The sequence below is a fragment of the Vespa velutina genome, chromosome 6, assembly GCF_912470025.1.
Source record: "Vespa velutina chromosome 6, iVesVel2.1, whole genome shotgun sequence".
Lineage (NCBI taxonomy): Eukaryota > Metazoa > Arthropoda > Insecta > Hymenoptera > Vespidae > Vespa > Vespa velutina.
Window position 1 is genome coordinate 8,837,138 of NC_062193.1, and position 18,304 is coordinate 8,855,441.

Below are 18,304 nucleotides of genomic sequence, written 5' to 3' on the forward strand. Positions count from 1 at the left end.
TTCGTTGCGAAGCGATCCATTAATCAAGAACTTGTTAACCGAACAAGCGATCGGCAAACTCGTGCGACCGAATAGATTTTGCATTGAAAATTAAATTGGACGTGTGTATACATACATATATATATATATAGGTGTGCGTATATATATATATATATATAGACGTTTTCCTTTATGGGTTGCAATAAATTTAAATGGCCCTTCGTTAGTTTCTACTACGTTCGCGAAAGCGTTCCTATTAAAAAAAAAAAAAAAAAAAAAAAAAAAAAAAGGAAAAAAAGAAAAAAAAGAAAAAAAAAAAAGAAAAAAGTTGGCCTCTTTGTTCAGTATAAAAAGAGTCGATAACTATTATTACGTGCAATAACTTTTTTGTTCGTTCTTTTTATGACGAAATTATTTCGACGGAACATTGGAGTACAGATACATTAGGAATGTTTATTAATAAAATATTTCGTTCCTTGCGTGGTACAATCGATAAATAAAAATGTTGAATAAAGGTAAAGTAAAAAAGAAATAAAAGAGTTTAAAAGAGAGAAAGAAAATATCGAGTAGATTTTCTCATCGATAGGTAGGACAATTTTAAGAAGAATAAGAAGAAGAAGATGAGAAAGAAGAGTTAAGGCCTGCGGTGCGAGGGATGCCGCTTGATAAATGCGTGCCTGTGCGCTCCTAGGAACCAGTTTGGTGTTTACCTAGTAAGTAGGGTTGTCAGTCAGCTGGTTCGTTGCATCTTCGCTAGTCGGTGTAACATCAGCTTTCTTTCTCCCTCTTTCCATCCATCCATCCATCCATCCATCCATCCATCCATCTATCCATCCATCCATCCATCCATCCATCTATCCATCCATCCATCCACCCATCTCGTTCCGTTTGAAGCAATGGTAGTGGTGGTGGTGGTGGTGGTGGTGGTGGTGACGATGGTTAGGCTCTGACTAGATGTTGTGGTGGGGATAAGTTGGTGGTGGGGATGGGCGCACGTTGGCAGTCATGCAGGGTGCGTTACCGTCGATAGAACGCGGATCCATTCGGACGATCAGTTGCTCTCCGACTGCCGCGGTGGAATGTCGTCGGTTGAGGAACGCTCGCGTCGTCGATGAGGAAGAACGCGATCGTAATAAAATACGTTTAGACTCTCGTAGAAAGAAGGAGCGCGGAAAGTTTATAGTGTGTAAAGTGTTTCGAACGAACGAATGGGTACGATCTCTCTCAGTGACATCGAATTGGTTTATATCGTTGATCGTAGTTAATATTGCATTATCGTTCTCTCGAGTGTATTCTTATTCGGGGACGAGTATGAGCGCGTGACGGCAGGATAATAGAGATCAAGAAGAAAAGGTGCCACTCTCGAGCGTACCGCCGCCGCCAGCACCGCCGCCGCCGCCGCCGCCGCCGCCGCCGCCGCCGCCGCAGCGTCCCCCAACGTAGAAAAGGAGGAATTATCTCATCCGGTGGCGAGAGCTCGCTAAATCATCGATGGATACTACGTTGATACGTTCGGTGCTCGGCTTGGGCCTTTTGTGTTGGCTCCTGCCGAAGGACGAGCGTTCGATCTTTTTGGTCTACGGTAGGAGTATCACGAGTTTGGAAGCGCCAACCGGGTGCGAGTGGCGCAGAGAGGAGAACGAGGAAGCGGACGAGGAGGAGAGAACGTTGGCTTGCAAAGTGAGGACAATCGCGAACGTGGCCGGCCTCATAGGGAATCTCTCGAGCATTCAAATCGACTCGATAACCTCCTTGGGATTGGAATGCAGCGACGTTCTCTTCTTCGAGAGCCAGCTCGAGGGTCCCCATGGTTTTCTTTCGCCTCTACCGAGATTGGAGAAGCTCCGCGTCGACTATTGCAAGATACGTTATTTACCGGCTGGCGCTTTCGCCTCGGCGCAAAATCTTCGTGGTCTTTCGGTGCGTACCCACAACGGTGATTGGTCGGCTATGACCTTGGAACTCGACCGAGACTCCCTTCTAGGCCTGGCCGATCTCGAGGAGCTCGATCTCGGCGATAACAATCTATGGACGCTACCGACCGATCTCTTTTGTCCCGTAGTCAGTCTCTCGCGATTGAACCTGACGCGCAACAAGTTACAGGACGCCACGTCTCTCGGTTTCTCCGATCGTTTACGGTCGTGCACGCCGAATCTCGAGAGTTTGGATTTGAGCGGCAACGATCTAGGCGCGTTGCCCGATCGCACGCTCGCCGGTTTGCGCTCCTTGACCGTTCTCAAGTTGCAAGAGAACGCGATAGCCGCCGTGGGCGATCACGCATTGGCCGGTCTCGCTAATCTCAGATCGTTGAACGTGTCGAGCAACAGGCTCGTCGCGCTCCCACCGGAATTGTTCGCGAAAACGAAGGAATTACGGGAGCTCGTCTTGAGCAACAATTCGTTGGCGGTACTCGCGCCGGGTCTTTTGGACAGCCTCGAGGAATTGCAGGTACTCGATTTGAGCGGAAACGAATTGACCAGCCGTTGGGTCAATCGTGAGACCTTCTCTCGGCTCGGCCGATTGCTCGTTCTCGATCTATCGTACAACGGCTTGACGAAGATCGACTCGCGCGTCTTCGAGGGACTCTACAGCCTTCAGATATTGAAACTCGAGCACAACGAGATCGAGACGCTTTTAGACGGGTGTTTCGCGTCGCTGACGAATCTTCACACGTTGACGCTCTCGCACAACAAGATAGGACGATTCGAGCCAAGCCACGCGCACGGTCTCACCGCTCTCGAACAGCTCTTCTTGGATGGCAACAGATTACGGGCTTTGCATCGTCGCGTATTCGCCAATCTGACCGAGCTAAAGGACTTGTCTCTCAGTGGCAATTCCTTAACGGAGATACCCTATGCCGTTCGTGTTTTGCACTCTTTGAAAACATTGGACCTTGGGAACAATCACGTGTCCAGGATCGACAACGAATCCTTCGCGGGATTGAACGAGCTCTATGGTTTGCGCCTGGTCGACAACAAATTGGAGAACGTGTCTCGCGAGGCATTCTCGACGTTACCGGCGTTACAGGTGCTTAATCTCGCCAACAATTACATTCGTCACGTCGAACAGAGCGCCTTCGCTAAGAATCCGGTCCTTCGGGCGATACGTTTGGACGGCAATCGATTGACGGAGATACGCGGTGCCTTCACCAGTCTCTCAACCTTGGTCTGGCTCAATGTCTCGGACAACAAGCTGCTCTGGTTCGACTACAGTTATCTGCCGTCGAGCATAGAGTGGCTCGACATACACGCCAATCAGATAAGCGAGCTCGGCAATTACTACATGGTACGGAACGCTCTGAACATAAAGATGCTCGACGCCAGTTTCAACCTCGTCACCGAAATCTCCGAGGCCAACGTCCCCGACAGCGTGGAGACCCTTTTTCTCAACAACAATCGTATACGTACGGTCGCGGCAGGGACCTTTCTACGAAAGACCAATCTACAGAAGGTCGTGTTGTACGGGAACGAGATAAAGAACGTCGAGGTGGCCGCGTTGAGCCTACAACCGGTCCCGGAGAACAGGGACGTGCCGATCTTCTACATAGGGAACAATCCTATACTATGCGACTGCACGATGGAATGGTTACCGCGCATAAACGAGCTCGCCCGTCTCCGTCAACATCCTCGGGTACTCGATCTCGATTCCGTCAGCTGCGAGATGGTGCACGCGCGCGCGACACCTCGCAGACCCCTTCTCTCGTTGAAATCGAAGGACTTTCTCTGTCGATACGAGGCCCATTGCTTCGCCTTATGCCATTGCTGCGACTTCGACGCGTGCGACTGCGAGATGACGTGCCCGGACAACTGTTCCTGTTATCACGATCACAGCTGGTCGAGCAACGTGGTGGATTGTTCGAACGCCGGTTACAAGCGCGTACCCGAGCGCATCCCTATGGACGCGACTGAGATCTATCTCGATGGGAACGAGCTCGGTGATCTCGGTAGTCACGTATTCATAGGGAAACGTCGTTTGGAGGTGTTGTATTTGAACAACAGCGGGATCGCGGCTATTCACAATCGGACGTTCAACGGCGTCGGTGCGCTGCGCGTTCTTCATCTCGAGGACAATTCGTTGCGCGAGCTGCGCGGCTTCGAGTTCGATCAATTGGAACGCATGTCCGAGCTCTATCTCGATCACAATGCGATCGCCACCGTGGGCAATTCTACGTTCAAACGAATGAAGAATCTCGAGGTATTGCGTTTGGATGGGAATCGAATCGTCGACTTTCGTCCCTGGGAAGCCCTGCCTAGCGTAGGCGACGGTACCAAGGTGGCCCTCGAGGGCAACGCCTGGAGCTGCGAGTGTACCAACGCGGCGAGACTCCGGAGCTGGCTTGCCGAACACCGCGGCGATCCCGAGAAGATGTATTGCCGAGACGGCGTGGAAACGTTGGCCCAAGCTATGAAGAGATGCGGCGACCCATCGACCGAAGCGGTCAGCCGTGGGATACAAGAGATTCCTCTGTTAGGCGGTAACTTCGTGCCTCTATTGGCCGGGGCCCTGGTGGCCGTTATAGCCGTATGCCTTATCGTCGCCTTGGCCTTTGCCTTTCGCCAGGACGTAAGGCTCTGGGCACACGCTCGTTACGGGCTAAGACTCGGTAAAATGCCAAGCGGACCTGACGACGAGCGGGATCGGCTCTACGACGGTTACATCGTTTACAGCGAACGAGACGAGGATTTCGTATCGCGATTTCTCGCGGCTGAACTCGAGGCTTCTGGCTTGACTCTTTGCCTTCATTGGCGCGATTTACCACCCTCGAGGACGCAGGAAACGGTGCCGTCCGCGGCCGCGGCCGCTCGACGTCTCCTCGTTGTCCTCTCGCCGGTATTTCTCGCTAACGAGTGGCAACGCGTCGAATTCCGAACAGCCCTACGTACGGCCCTCGAAAATGTCAGACCGAGCTCGCGAAAGAGTCGCGTGGTCGTATTACTAGCCGCCGAGGCGCCGGCTCGCGATCCCGAAATTCAGCTACTCCTTGGCAGTTGTACCGTCGTCGTATGGGGCGAGAAGAGGTTCTGGGAGAAGCTCAGGTTTGCCATGCCAGATTCATTGGACAAAAGGCGTCGCGACGCCGGCAAAAGGTCGAACGATCGTAAGAATCGTGTGCCCGCGAGATACACACCGGCACCGACCTCCGCGGCCGTCGACGTCTGGAGCAACGCCAATGGCAAGCCTAATGGGGTCCTACTTGCGCCGGTACACGCACCCACGCCTACGCCCACGCAATCGACCTACGTCAGTTCGGCCTCGAGCAGGACCGAGGACGAGGACAGCGGTGCCGAGCATCAGAACAACCATCACCATCATCATCATCATCATCAACATCAGCACTCTACTGCACCTCCAAACGGTAGACCGACTAGTGTCTCCTCGAGAGGCAGCCATCTTTACAGTACCATACCGGAACCCCCGGTCGTCGTGGTGCCATCCGCGCCACCCGGTGATACTTCTACCAATCCGCGTACTTACTTCGTCTAGTACGAGGGCTCGACGATTATCGCGGCGACGACGACGACGACGACGACGACGACGACGACGAGGAGAGGTATCTTTTCTTTCGCTCGCTCTTCCACTACGATGATTCCTGATCTACGGGGCTATCGCCGAGGAGGATGGATCGCGCTGGATCCGCGCCAAATCTTCCTACCTTCGCATCCTAACTCGTCGACCACTTGTGCCCTTTTCCCTATAAGGGTGCTATACTTTAGCTTCCTTTCCCAATTACTCATGATCCATCCGCTTTCTTTCTTCCTTCCTTCCTTCCTCTTTTGAGTTTCGCGCGCTTAGCAGATCGGCGAACGGAATTATTTATTTTTTTTTCATTTTCTCTCTCTCTCTCTCTCTCTCTCTCTCTCTCTCCTTCCCTTTGTGCGCGAACGCAAGGATATATTTATTTTCCAATCGAATCGTCGGACGATCCACGCAGAATCTCGACGGAATTTAGTTCGAGGTAGAAACGCGAGAATTCGAATCGACGCCGCCTTTTTGTGTCACTGCCCCGCGAGAGATCGATCGCAAGTCGTATGGGAAATCTCTTTCGTAAAATCGATTCGATGCTCGTTCGGATCTCTCGTAAGTCTCGCCAGGAATTATTTCCGTCCGGTGTGCGTTATCGAACGGAAATGTGATTACTACGTCGCTACGATAGTCGAGTTTTCTATGGAAAAACTCGACATAGGATCGTCCCATTTCTATTTTCGTTCTTTGGACCAGCCGTCGTTTTATTATACTTTAGTTGCTTTTCTTTTCTTTTGTTTTTCGAAAAGAAAAAAAGGAAAAAGAAAGACAGAAAAAAAGAAAAATAGAGAGAGAGAGAGAGAGAGAGAGAGAGAGAGAGACGCAAACACGTGAACGATAAATATTTCTTTTTGTATCGCATTTACGTTCGTCGATCAGTGATATAATTGCAAACGAGCGAGAAAACGAACAGGACAAGATTATTGTATTTCGTAAGATTAGTATAGTGTCAAAGTGAAAGATAAGATGACGAAATTTAGGAAAAAGGATAAAAGACAGCAGAAACTTGGCGAGAACCTCGTTCCTAAGATTCACGACCGTTCACGGTGACACGGATGCGACGGTCGCATAACGCTTATTAGTACGTAAGTCGAATTCTCTTGTAAATAATGTATCTAATTTTGTAAATATTCAGACGCACACTTTCGAGCACACACACATAGACACACACACACACACGTGCGCGAGCGCATACACATAACACACCGACGCGGCCAGCACTTTGTATTTCAAGACTGACCGTGCCATCGCGATACGTCTCCTTTTTAGGTTGTATATCGATTTGCGTTATAAATACGAATATAAATATATAAATATAAAAAAAAAAAAATATATATATATATATATATATATATATATGAAACTAATGTAATATCAATTGTACTGTACTGTTGTAAATAACGCTCATCGAATCACGTATCGTGTATTTGCAGTCTGTAAAATGAGTATTAAATTAATTGCCACTTTCCATTTCAGCAAAAGAATCATGAGAAATAAAGACGTTTGTTTTATAAACGAGTTTTACCATGATTAGCATGTTTCGCGAATCGAATTAGTATATATATATATTTAAAGTAGATACATAGTAACGAAGGAAACGACTTCATTTACTTTCAAAGCTACTTAAAATTCGTCCGAGGGGTTGCCTCGTCTTAGATACATATATATTACGTTAACTCGTAGATACGACGGGAAGGTTACGGTTCTTCGTCGGTTCTACCAGTCGGCAGTCGATTTGGCAAAAGTCTGTGAACGAAAAGGAAACGAAGAGAAAGGGATGGGGGAGTGGTGATCCGGGGAAACGTTGCTCAAGGGACGTGCCAAGGGTAAAGGGACTACTCCACTCCGGGTGTGTCCAGCAGAGAGATTTAATCGAGGCGACTCTCTGCGGCAGGAGAACCTTTGTTCGAAGTTTCGTTCTAGTCCAACATCAACCTCCATTACGGTTGGCCAAATAAACAACGGACCGTTTTACGGAATAACGCGAGCAAGCGGATACCGCTTGAAACGTTTCGAAACTCGACTTGGACTCCTCTCCAAAGACGAGATATTAGATCGTACCTCGTTTCGCTCTTCCTTTTATTTCCGGCTTTCTCCCCTTAATTAATTTCCTAGCCCTGATCGAGTGTCGTTGGACTTTCTCTCTCTCTCTCTCTCTCTCTCTCTCTCTTTCTTATTTTCGCGAGCGAGCGAACGAGCGCTTCTTCAAACTCCTTCAACTTTTTCTCCTTAGAACGAAAGTACCTATACCTATATCGTATATTTCGAATTCATAATCCTCTCTAGTCGAGTATTTTCTCCTTTTACAGTCGTAACGTAGTAACCTTTAGGAGTATCCTTTTTGCTTCCCCTTCTCTCTCTTTCTTTTTTTTTTTCTTCTTTCTTTCTTTCTTCTTCTTCTTCTTCTTCTTCTTCTTCTTCTTCTTCTTCTCTCTCAGGTAGGAGGATCCGAAAATTTCTCCGTTTACTCGTCGCATTACTCCCTCCGGTCACGTAGCTAAACGAGATTCGAAGGCATAAGTTACAGTTCGTCCGTAGCCGAGCCAACCGTGAATCGCCTTTTTAAAGGGACGAGAATGTACCATGGCTAGACGAGAGAACGTAACCAGGGAAGTAATAGTTTTATCGAAGAAGCTCGAGCCTGGGGCTTCTCTCTCTCTCTCTCTCTCTCTTTCTCTTTCTCTTTTTCTACGTTCGTTAGAATATCGGCGCACGTTCCGTTAAAGGGGAACGTGAACGCAAAACGGCCTAACTTCTCCTGGGAACTCGATTATCCGTTCAACGATGGACGATAATTTTAGACCGATGCACGAGACCCTTTTATTTTCTCAAACCCGTTCCTATTCCGATGAAAGAAAGAAATGTACAGCGAGGGCCGATCGATGTCTCGAGAGGAAAAAAAGAAAAACAAATCTCAGATCATTCATCACAGGTATGTATAAAACGCGAATGCGTATCTATAATTATAATAATAGACAAGAGTTACAATTTCCTAATTCCTGAAAGGAGATGAATGGGTAAAAGGTGCGTTCGTCCTTTGATGCCTCTATTCTCAATACAGAGTAAAATACAGAGAGGGAGAAGAAAGATTTAGGAAAGCCTTCGAGCTATGCAGAAAAGTTTGTCCTCTCGGCGATGTTAATGACATCGCGACTTTCGTACGGTCTCTCGGCTTAATTACATTTACCAGACGTGCCTCCGAGCGAATGGAACAGTAATAATGATAATAACGGTAACAACAGTCCAGAGATCGAATGGGATATACTGTAAGACCGTATTTTACGTAAAACAAATATACATGCATACATACATACGCATGTGTGTGTGTTTATATATATATATATATATATATATATATATATATATATATTCATACGTATCTGGATACATGCCTTACAAGGTTAGATCTAAAGATCGTAGAAAAAATCAAGTTGATAATTAATCGAACTCTTTTTCCTATTACGTTTATTCTTTCGCCATGTTAAACGAATAATAAATGAAATTGAAACCCGCGCGTGAATAATACTACAGGATATTTTTACAAACAAAGGGTTGGAAAAGAAGGAAAAAAAAACAAAAAACAAAAAACAAAAAAAAAAAAAAAAAAAGAAAAAAGAGAATAAAAAGATAAAGAGAAGCTCATTTTTTCGTGGCTTTCATCGAGCAACCACATCGTACAGTTTTCTCTTTCCGATGGGACGCGGCGCCTGGCTACGGGAATTGCATTAAATCGCATTCGAGTCGAGTTTTCCGGCCTCTGAAACGGAGAACGCATAGTTCGTCTCTATCTCACTTTTTCTCTTTATCTTTCTTTTTCTCTCATTGTATGAAACAAAGAGAGAAAGAGCAAGTATTTCTCTGATTTATGCACGCTTCGCGTGCCATTTTTACGTCCATTTTGTTTTCGGGACATTTGGTACGTTCCGTTGGTAGGTAAAGCTTATGAAAAAAATAACCATGATACTGTAAAAGTACTAGGTGGGTATTGTACGATTACAATAATGAAATGAGAATCGTACAGGAAATTTGATCGATTTGTTCTACTTTGATTTTAATTTTAGAGTTTTTTCCCCCTTTAATTCCTTCTTTTTCGTTTCTCTCTCTCTCTCTCTCTCGTATTGGTAGAGGAGGATAATCGATAAAGGTAATCGAACGAAAGAGAAAGAGAGAGAGAGAGATTTGATTAAAATACGATATGTAACATTAACTTACTAGGAATCTAATCCAATAAGTTTTCAAATTACGAAATAGCGGGTTCATCTTATCATAGAGAATAATAATAGAAGCTTGAAAGCTACATCGTGTTCGTATCCGTGTACATATGTATGTATATATATATATATATACACACACATATATATATATATATAATCGTACACGCTTTTGCATTTTAAATCGAGCGACGTATCACGTCCATGACGCGTTTAATAGCTTAACGACTGCACATCCTTTTCGCGGTGCCTTGAATATATATATATATATATATATATATATATATATATATATATATATACATACGGTCAATATCACGTTCGAAAGTGATACAAAGTAAATAAATCTTTTTCGTTCGTTACAATCGACAACAACTTGTCAGAGTTTTATATTTAATTTTAAGAAAGCAGGAAAAAAAAAAAAAAGAAAGAAACCAATTGAATATATCATTCTAAACGATTCGCATGCAAGACTAACGATAATTGACGAAAGGATTAATTCATAAAAATCAAAATTTGTTTCATCGACGACGAAGATTGAAGGAATGAATAATGTTTCCTTACAAACGTACGTTGCTTCTTTTTGTTTTTGACGATGAGAAAGATAGAACGAAACAAAAACGTATTATTTCATTTATTACAGAAATTAAGAGAAATGTGACTTAAGTAACAAAATATGTAATAACGTGGAACTATTCACAAAAAAAGAAAAAAGAAAAAAAAAAAAATAAACAAATACTATTCATAAAAAAAAAAAAAAAAAAAAAAAAAAAAAAAAAACGTATGACCCGCGATTAGTATTAAATATTAATAATCAAAAAGATCAATGATCCAATGAGATAAATGATCTGTTAAGGTATCATCGAAACGAAATAGTCGATGATTATAAACGGAATAAACAAATTGAAGAGTAAAATAAAAGAAGATGGAAAAGAAAGAAAAAGAAAGAAAGAAAGAAGAAAAGAAAGAAGAAAGGAAAGGAGAGAGGAACTAGAAATGTTATTCCTCGCACGGACACGCCTTTGAAGGTTGTTTCGGGATCACGTTGTATGTTCTTTCGTCCCTTGCTTGTCCAAAGTCGAGAGACGCGCATTGATCCTCTGGTAAACGGCATCTCGTACGGTCACTGTGGCATCGATCCGTACGTACTTACATACATACGTATGTACATACACACATACATATATACGTAACATATATGTATACATACTTCACAAACCTCTTTCTACTCTTATTTTTTTCTTTTACTTCTCCTCTTTCTCTCTCTCTCTTTCTCTCATTCACTGTCCTTCTTTCTTATCCTCCTCATCGTCTTCTATTTCTCGTCGGAAAGGAAAGGAAAGAGAAGAGAAGGAAAGGGTAGCAAAGGGATGAGAAGGGAAGAAAAGGGAGCTGAGGCGACGCCGTTGCATCGATCAACTGTCGAACGACCGGCCGCTAATTGCATCGGGCACAATATCTTGATCAAAATCGAACGCGGGGCGCTGGAATTAATTAGAACGATGACGTGCTCGGTCACGGCTGGTCCCTTGTACTCTCCCAAGTAAAATCGACGTGTTTCGTTGTTACGAACGAGATAGCATATCTTAAGTGAGAGATGTACTCTGTGTTTCTCTCTCTCTCTCTCTCTCTCTCTTTATCTATCTATCTTCTCTCTCAATGACCCCTTCTCGAAGGAAAGAGAAAGGGAGAGAGAGAGAGAGAGAGAGAGAGAGGAGAAAGAAAGAGAAAGAGAGAGAGAGAGAAGAACAAATCATTATTTACGTTTCTTTACACTTTCTATCTCGAAATAAAGTAAGCGCTTATGGATTATTCTCTCTATTTCTTCCTATTATATATATATATATATATGTGTGTGTGTGTGTGTGTGCGTGCGTGTGTAAAGATTAAATAGAATTTTTGATAAAAATGAGAAGAGGAGAAGGAAAATGAAAGAAAAGGAGAAATGACATTTTTTTTCGACAATTATATCACCAGAGTTTAAAAGGAAAGGCAAGAAGAAGATCGAGTGAGTAGACAGCATTTCGAGAGTCATTCTTCTCTCTATATCTATCCGTCTCTCTCTCTCTCTCTCTCTCCTTCTCTCCTTCTCTCTCTCACTTCACGGCACGGAATCACGAGTTATTCCGTATTAAGTGCCCATTCTGTGAACCCTCTTCTGGCGTGCCTTATTCGGACTGATTACACCATAACGGCCATCAAGTCAATTTCCAAGTCGGAGTTTCGACTCTTCCAAAACCTTCTGGCATAACGACCAACGCTAAGAACTGCATCGTAATAGTACGAGCAGTCTCCGGATCTTATCTATAATATCGTATTTTCGAGTAGAAAAAAAGAAAGAGAGAGAGAGAGAGAGAATGTGAGTGAGTGTGAGCGAGAAAGAAAATGGATGCATCTTTACGTTTACAAATGTTCTCTGACTCACGAAAATGAATGTTTTTCGTAACTGAAAAAAAAGTAAATCCATATATCCTTTTGTCTATCTCTTTCTCTCTCTCTCTCTCTCTCTCTCTCTCTCTGTCCTTTTCTTTCTATTAGGTAGAAATACGAGGGAGAAGGACGGAGAATGGGAAGATGTAATTTATAAAAGCGATCGATCGACAAATTACTAGCCTCCGAGCGTCGCTGCCGCTTAATTAAAGCAATTAAATCGTTGTCCGCTCGTTCAACGAAGCGAGAAGACTGACGTTTCGAAACCACGCGTTCGCTAAGTGTTTGCTTCATAAATTTATAGAGAGAAATAGAGAGACAGAAACAGAGAGGGGGTAAAACATTTGAGAAAGGAAATAATAATATTTGTCGAAAGTTTATTTCGACTAATGGACGAGATACGAATCGATTTTGTCGAGAAGTTGAAATTATTGTTATAGCAATAATATAATCATTAATATTATTTTTATTATTATAACTGTTAGGAGAGAGAGAGAGAGAGAGAGAGAGAGAGAGAGAGAGAGAGAGAGGATTTCTTTCGAAGGTACAAATAATGATGTTTTTATTTCACAAATAACGACACCCTACGATTGTTTTCTATAGTTTGTACAACTTATCCGTGCCGAGCGATACGGGCCCGATTAATATACCTTTTTCTACTTTTTCCGAGTTTGCATACTAATTAAAAAGTCTAATCGAGGTACGCTATAAAACGCACCGACGCGAGAGATCATACGGTGATATATATATCATGCATATATATATATATATATATGCATGTATGTATATATCGTATATATGTATGTATGTATATATCGTATATATGTATATATGCATGTACGTATATATATGTGTGTTTGAGGAAGAAAACAAAAATGGTCTATTTTATAGCGGCTTTACAATAGCCACCGATGCTTTCCGAATAAATTACTTATCTACCTGTCTGAATCGAATGAGTGGGTGGATGGAGGTGGGGATGGGTTTTAAAATGAGAATTCGTTTTCTCTCTCTTTCTTTCCTTCTTTCTGTTTTTTTATTTATTTAATTTTTAGCAATTAACGCGATTGAAGTTTGATATCTAGAATGAGAGAGAGAGAGAGAGAGAGAGAGAGAGAGAGAGAGAGAGAGAGAGAGAGAGAGAGGAAAGGGGGAGTACATTCTCTATATCGTTATCGAATCGCTCTTGAGCAGTAATTTATTATGTATCTAAATATTAGTGGTAGTCTCAAAGGTTCGACTCGAGAAGTGGATAAAACAGCCAGCGAGTCGACTATTTTCGAAAGAGGTTATCTCGTAAATAGCTGTTTTGTGTGAAAGAGGGAGAGAGAGAGAGAGAGAGAGAGAGAAAGAGAAAGAGGGAAGGTGTATAGGAAGCGAAGGAGAACGGTATCGTATATAAAGTTTCAACGACGGCTTATCTCAAAGCACTTTAGCGGTGACCGTGATAGGAGCGACATCGTGCTTTCTTTCCTTCGAACACATTCTATAGGAATTTATTATCCGACCTTCTAACTCTCCATTTCTCCTTTTAATTATAATTCATATTTATCAAGAAGACCGTAGTTATCGGTCGATTTCCGGTTGTCTCGGGTTAATGAAAAAAAAGAGAATAAGAAGAAAGAAAAAGAATTGTTTTTAAAAGGTACTTAGAAGTAAAGATATCAACGGGATGACGAAGCGAATGAAAAAATGAGAAAGGAAAAGAATAGAAGGGCGAGAATTAGAAAAGGATGTACGGCTACAGAAGTAGAAGAAGAAAATGAAGAAGAAGAAGAAGAAGAAGAAGTGACGACGCCGCTTAATTCGCAAAAAGGTCTCTCTTATTAGCCCCTAGACGGGGGATGCTTTGACGAAGGGTACTCGTGGATGTCGCGAGTATCATACCAATTGTTAGAGACAAAGAGAGAGAAAGAGAGGGAGAAAGGGGAGAAAGGTGGGAAGGTAAAGGGTGACTCGAGGGTAAAAAGGGCAGGATGATGCTCTTCTATCATTCCCTCTCTCTCTCTCTCTCTCTCCCTCTCTCTTCTTTGCTTTCTCTCTTTTAGTTCGTTCGAATAAAACGGACCATTTGGCAAGAGCAAGTATAAGAAGGGCAAGGGCGTAGGGTAAATATGCCAACTCTTCGTACTCTTCGACACCTCTTTTCTCCTCTCTCTCTCTCCCTCTCTCTCTCTCTCTCTCTGGTTCTCTTTTTCATACTAAGAGAAGCCGGAACAGGCGTGGTGAAACTTACTTCCGAGTCTTTTACTTCTCGCCGTTCTCTCTGCTGCATCACCGGTGTTATTCCAGCCGTGCTGTGCCGTGCCGTGCCGTGCCGTGCCGCGAGACTTTCCAAGGAAATATTGCGAGACTCCAGGCTCCTCTCTAACCCTTACAAATTTCTTACTTCGTCGGATATACGTCGACGAGAAGTTTGAACTTCGTTTGTAGTTCTTCCACCGGCAGTAGATCTTTCCAGCTGGAAGGAAAAAAAGAAAAGCAAAAAGAAAAAAAGAAAAAATACCAACAGGAAAAAAAAAAGGAAAAGGAAAGTGAGAGCATGGGAAGAGAAGGATCGTGAAATTTTTTGGGGAAAGTAAAATAATCACTTTTTCTTTCTAATTTTCCTTTTGCTCTTTCTTTATTTTTCTTTTTCTTTTTCTCTCCTTTTTTGTTTTCAACATACATCACAGACATCCCCTCTCTGGTTCGTCGAACTTGAAAAAATATCAATGATATCTACGTAATACAGGGGATTTATCGAAAAGGATTGAATTAACCGCAAAATCCATAACTTGATATTTACGTGTGTCTATATTTCTATATATGTATGTCTGTATGTATTTATTCGCACGAGAGTGAAATAGAGAAGGCAAGGAGAGGAAAAGTTAGAAATCGTTGGATATTTCCCGGACGTGAAAATTCTTCAAGCGTGAAGTAGGTACATATATATATGTATATAAGAGTATATATTAAATTAAGTGACATTTATCCTCGCGGTCAGTCAAGACGCGATCTGCTTCTATTTTTTTCTCTTTCTCTCTCTCTCTCTCTCTCTCTCTCTCTTCTTTTCATTTCTTTTTATCGATCTCGAAATTCCGAACTCGTTACCATCGATTTTGATTTTAACGAAATATTCCTTTGGATGAAAACGATTCGACGACTAAAGCTCACATGAAACACCAAAGCGATGAAATTTCTCGAGCAAACTACGTTAGTGGTTTTGGACGACGCAGTTGATTCCCGCAAATTTCTCTCTCTCTCTCTCTCTCTCTCTCTCTCTCTCTCTTTCTCTCTCCCTCTCGATTCACAACGAGGGAACGATCCGAATCTCGTAGAAAGCAAATTCATGGTCGAGTATATGGACAACCGAGAGAATCGTGCTACGTATTTAGACGTACTAAGAGAGAAAGGGACAGAGATAGTTATATACACACATATACACATATCGAGAGAGAGAGAGAGAGAGAGAGAGAGAGAGAAGTTTGAAGGAAAATAGAAACCGAGTGGTTTCGTCGTCACGGCAACGATCCACAAGCCAAGGAATCATGCGGTGACAATTTCACGGATAACAATCCTAGTATTTTGGACGACAGTATCGCATAGTTTTGTTTCTCTGATCTTTCTCACCGAAATCACGTTCCGTGCTAGCACGATCGTTTATACAGTTTTTAATGAAAAAAAAAAAAAAAAAAAAAAAAAAAAGAAAAAAAAATAGATACGTACCTACCTAGATACATATACCTAGAAGAAAATATGAATGATAAATCGAGATTTATGTTTACAGAATGTTCTTGGAAAATTTATCATTCATTCATCCATTCAATGGAGTAACAAGGTCGTAAATAGTTATGTACGTATGTATGTACGATTATTGTGTACACAAGTACGTAAATATTGTTTTTATCGTGAATGAGAGAGAGAGACAAACGCAAGTTATTATTTACTTTATACATATGTGATAAACATTTGTTATGAATGTTCGTCTTGCCTGTATAATTTTTTTTTTCTTTTTTCCTTTCTTTTTCTTGTTTTTTTTTTTTTTTTTGTAAAGTCTTTGTTGGTACAAAGTCACTTTGGTACTTACTTATCTTGAGGTATCTAATAATTGCAATCAACAACCTTGGATTTCTGTTTCGAAGAAGAGGTGAAAGAGCAGGAGGAGGAGGAGGAGGAGGAGGAGGCAAGGAGAAGGGATATGTAACTTGGAAGTCGAACGAAATCGAATATACATTTCTCGAGAAGTTTTTCAAAGAGAAACTTTCGCTCGTTTGTTCGTCGATAGGTATCTTTCATTGGTTCAAGACGTAAGAGAAAGGAAATATAAAAAAAAGAAGAAGAAGAAGAAGAAGAGAAGGAAAAAAGGAGGAAGGGCATCAGGTGGTTTGTAAGACGAAGTCCGTGCGCGTACTGGAGTTTGCTTACGATCAAGGTAAAGTCCGAGTTCTTCAAACACAGGAAACGGAAGAGAGAGAAAGAGAGAGAGAGAGAGAGAGAGAGAGAGAGAGAGAGAGAGAGAGAGAGAAACGAGTAAGACCGATCGCGAGAAAAGTTTGACTTCCCTCTCCCTCATTTCATTGTCGTCTAGGAAGAACCTCTTCACCTTCCAAAATATTTGCCTTCTTTCTCGAGAACGATATTTGCTCGACACCGATTCCACGCGTACAACCATGTTCTCTCTCGTATAGTACGTGGAAACTTTTAAAGTACTTACATACATCTTGAGAGATAGAAATATTACACTTGACATAACGTAATAATAACGTAATAATAAAAATCGATCGGGCCAATGGTTAGTTAACATTTTATTACGTTGCACATATTAGAAAAATAGAAGTAAGAAGATCGAAAAGAAAAAGAGAGTGGGGGTGGAGGATGATGGAGAAAAGGAAACGTCTGGAAAAATCCTGACGTTCGTATTTTTCGTAAATTTTCTTTGGTATTATTCGCGTTTTGGTAACATCTGCTGGCATTTGAAAATTCGCTCGATTTCATTTTTCGACTTTGATCTTGGCTCTCTAGAATCTGGTCCTTGCCACGAGATCTAAGGGATCACCCTTGGTGGTAGCCCCTGTGGGAAAAACGTGGAACGATTCGTCAGGGATAGGCACCGAACACGTGTTCCTTCGGCGTGACCAATTTAACCGGATACTAACGTCGTTGCCCTGCGCTTTTCTCAACGAAGAAGTACCTATTACCAAGGAGTATCGCCATCACCATCGCCGCCATCGCCACCCTCTATCAACGAGGACGATTCACGTTCATTCGAAAGAAGGAACATCAGTTGCATGCACGCATCTGGATCATTGTCGGTGAGATCCATCGCGAGAAAGAGAAAGAGCAGGAGGAAGAGAAGGTAAAAATCGCTTTGAAATTCGTCCCACCGTGACTACTAGCGAATGGAGTTATCGTCGAGAAATTCATTCTCTTTCTTAGTTAGCTTATCATTGTTTCTCTTCTTTTCATTCTTTTCTTCTTCGTTTTTCTTTCTTCCTTTCTCTCTCTCTCTCTCTCTCTCTCTCTCTCTCTCTCATTTCAATGCATGTTACCCAACGTGTCGAATCGAACGACATTCAACAACGTCCCATTTTTCTCGTTATTCAGAACGTAGCCCGTTTATCAGGATTTTTCTTTCGTATCGAGGAGCAGGTCGTTGTAATTAATTAACTACGAATTTTGTCAAGGCGACGAAAGAATTTGAGATCCTTTCGAAAGGTATCGAAAGGACGATGGAGATGAAAAGATCGACGATACGTAATATCACTTTGACTTTACTCGAGATATTAAATAGAGTAGGTGGATATAAAAATGATGAAGTAGAAAAGGAAGAAGAAAATGATGACGATGACGATGATGATAATGATGATGATGATGATGATGATGATGATGATGATGATAGAGAGGAGAGCTCGAACAAGGTATGTACGAATTAATCGACCTACTGTGCGAGCATACAAGCTGAAAATTATTCGGAGCAACGTTCCCTATAGGTAAATGCATATAGGATGGAAATGATTTTCAAGCTTGATTATCGGCCGTGAGAAAGACCGACTTTCGCATGGCCCGCTCGTTTAATTGAAAACACAGACTTGGTTCGAGCGCCTCGATAGGGACCTACTACTATTACCACATATTATTATTACTATATTCTCGATCATAAACTTAGATTTCATAAAAGTCAA

The 18,304-nt window shown here is 42.6% G+C and overlaps 2 protein-coding genes across 4 annotated transcripts in view; one reads left to right on the top strand and one right to left on the bottom strand.

Annotated features, from left to right (window-relative positions):
* Positions 1-18,304, bottom strand: part of LOC124950186 — an 88,685-nt gene that overhangs the window by 47,040 nt on the left and 23,341 nt on the right. For 2 of the 3 annotated variants that reach the window (XM_047496585.1, XM_047496586.1), the window contains exon 2: positions 14,377-14,601. In XM_047496585.1, coding sequence (XP_047352541.1) covers positions 14,377-14,601 — 225 coding nt within the window. Of the gene's footprint in view, positions 1-14,376; positions 14,602-18,304 lie in introns of those variants that run through there. The other variant, XR_007101284.1, reaches the window with a different exon arrangement.
* Positions 988-16,725, top strand: LOC124950177 (toll-like receptor Tollo). The gene has a single exon (XM_047496547.1). The coding sequence runs from the start codon at positions 1,471-1,473 to the stop codon at positions 5,461-5,463; it is 3,993 nt and encodes a 1,330-aa protein (XP_047352503.1). The 5' UTR covers positions 988-1,470; the 3' UTR covers positions 5,464-16,725.

Excerpts from the sequence above, each read along its gene's own strand:
- LOC124950177 (XM_047496547.1), top strand. The coding sequence starts at position 1,471 with ATGGATACTACGTTGATACGTTCGGTGCTCGGCTTGGGCCTTTTGTGT.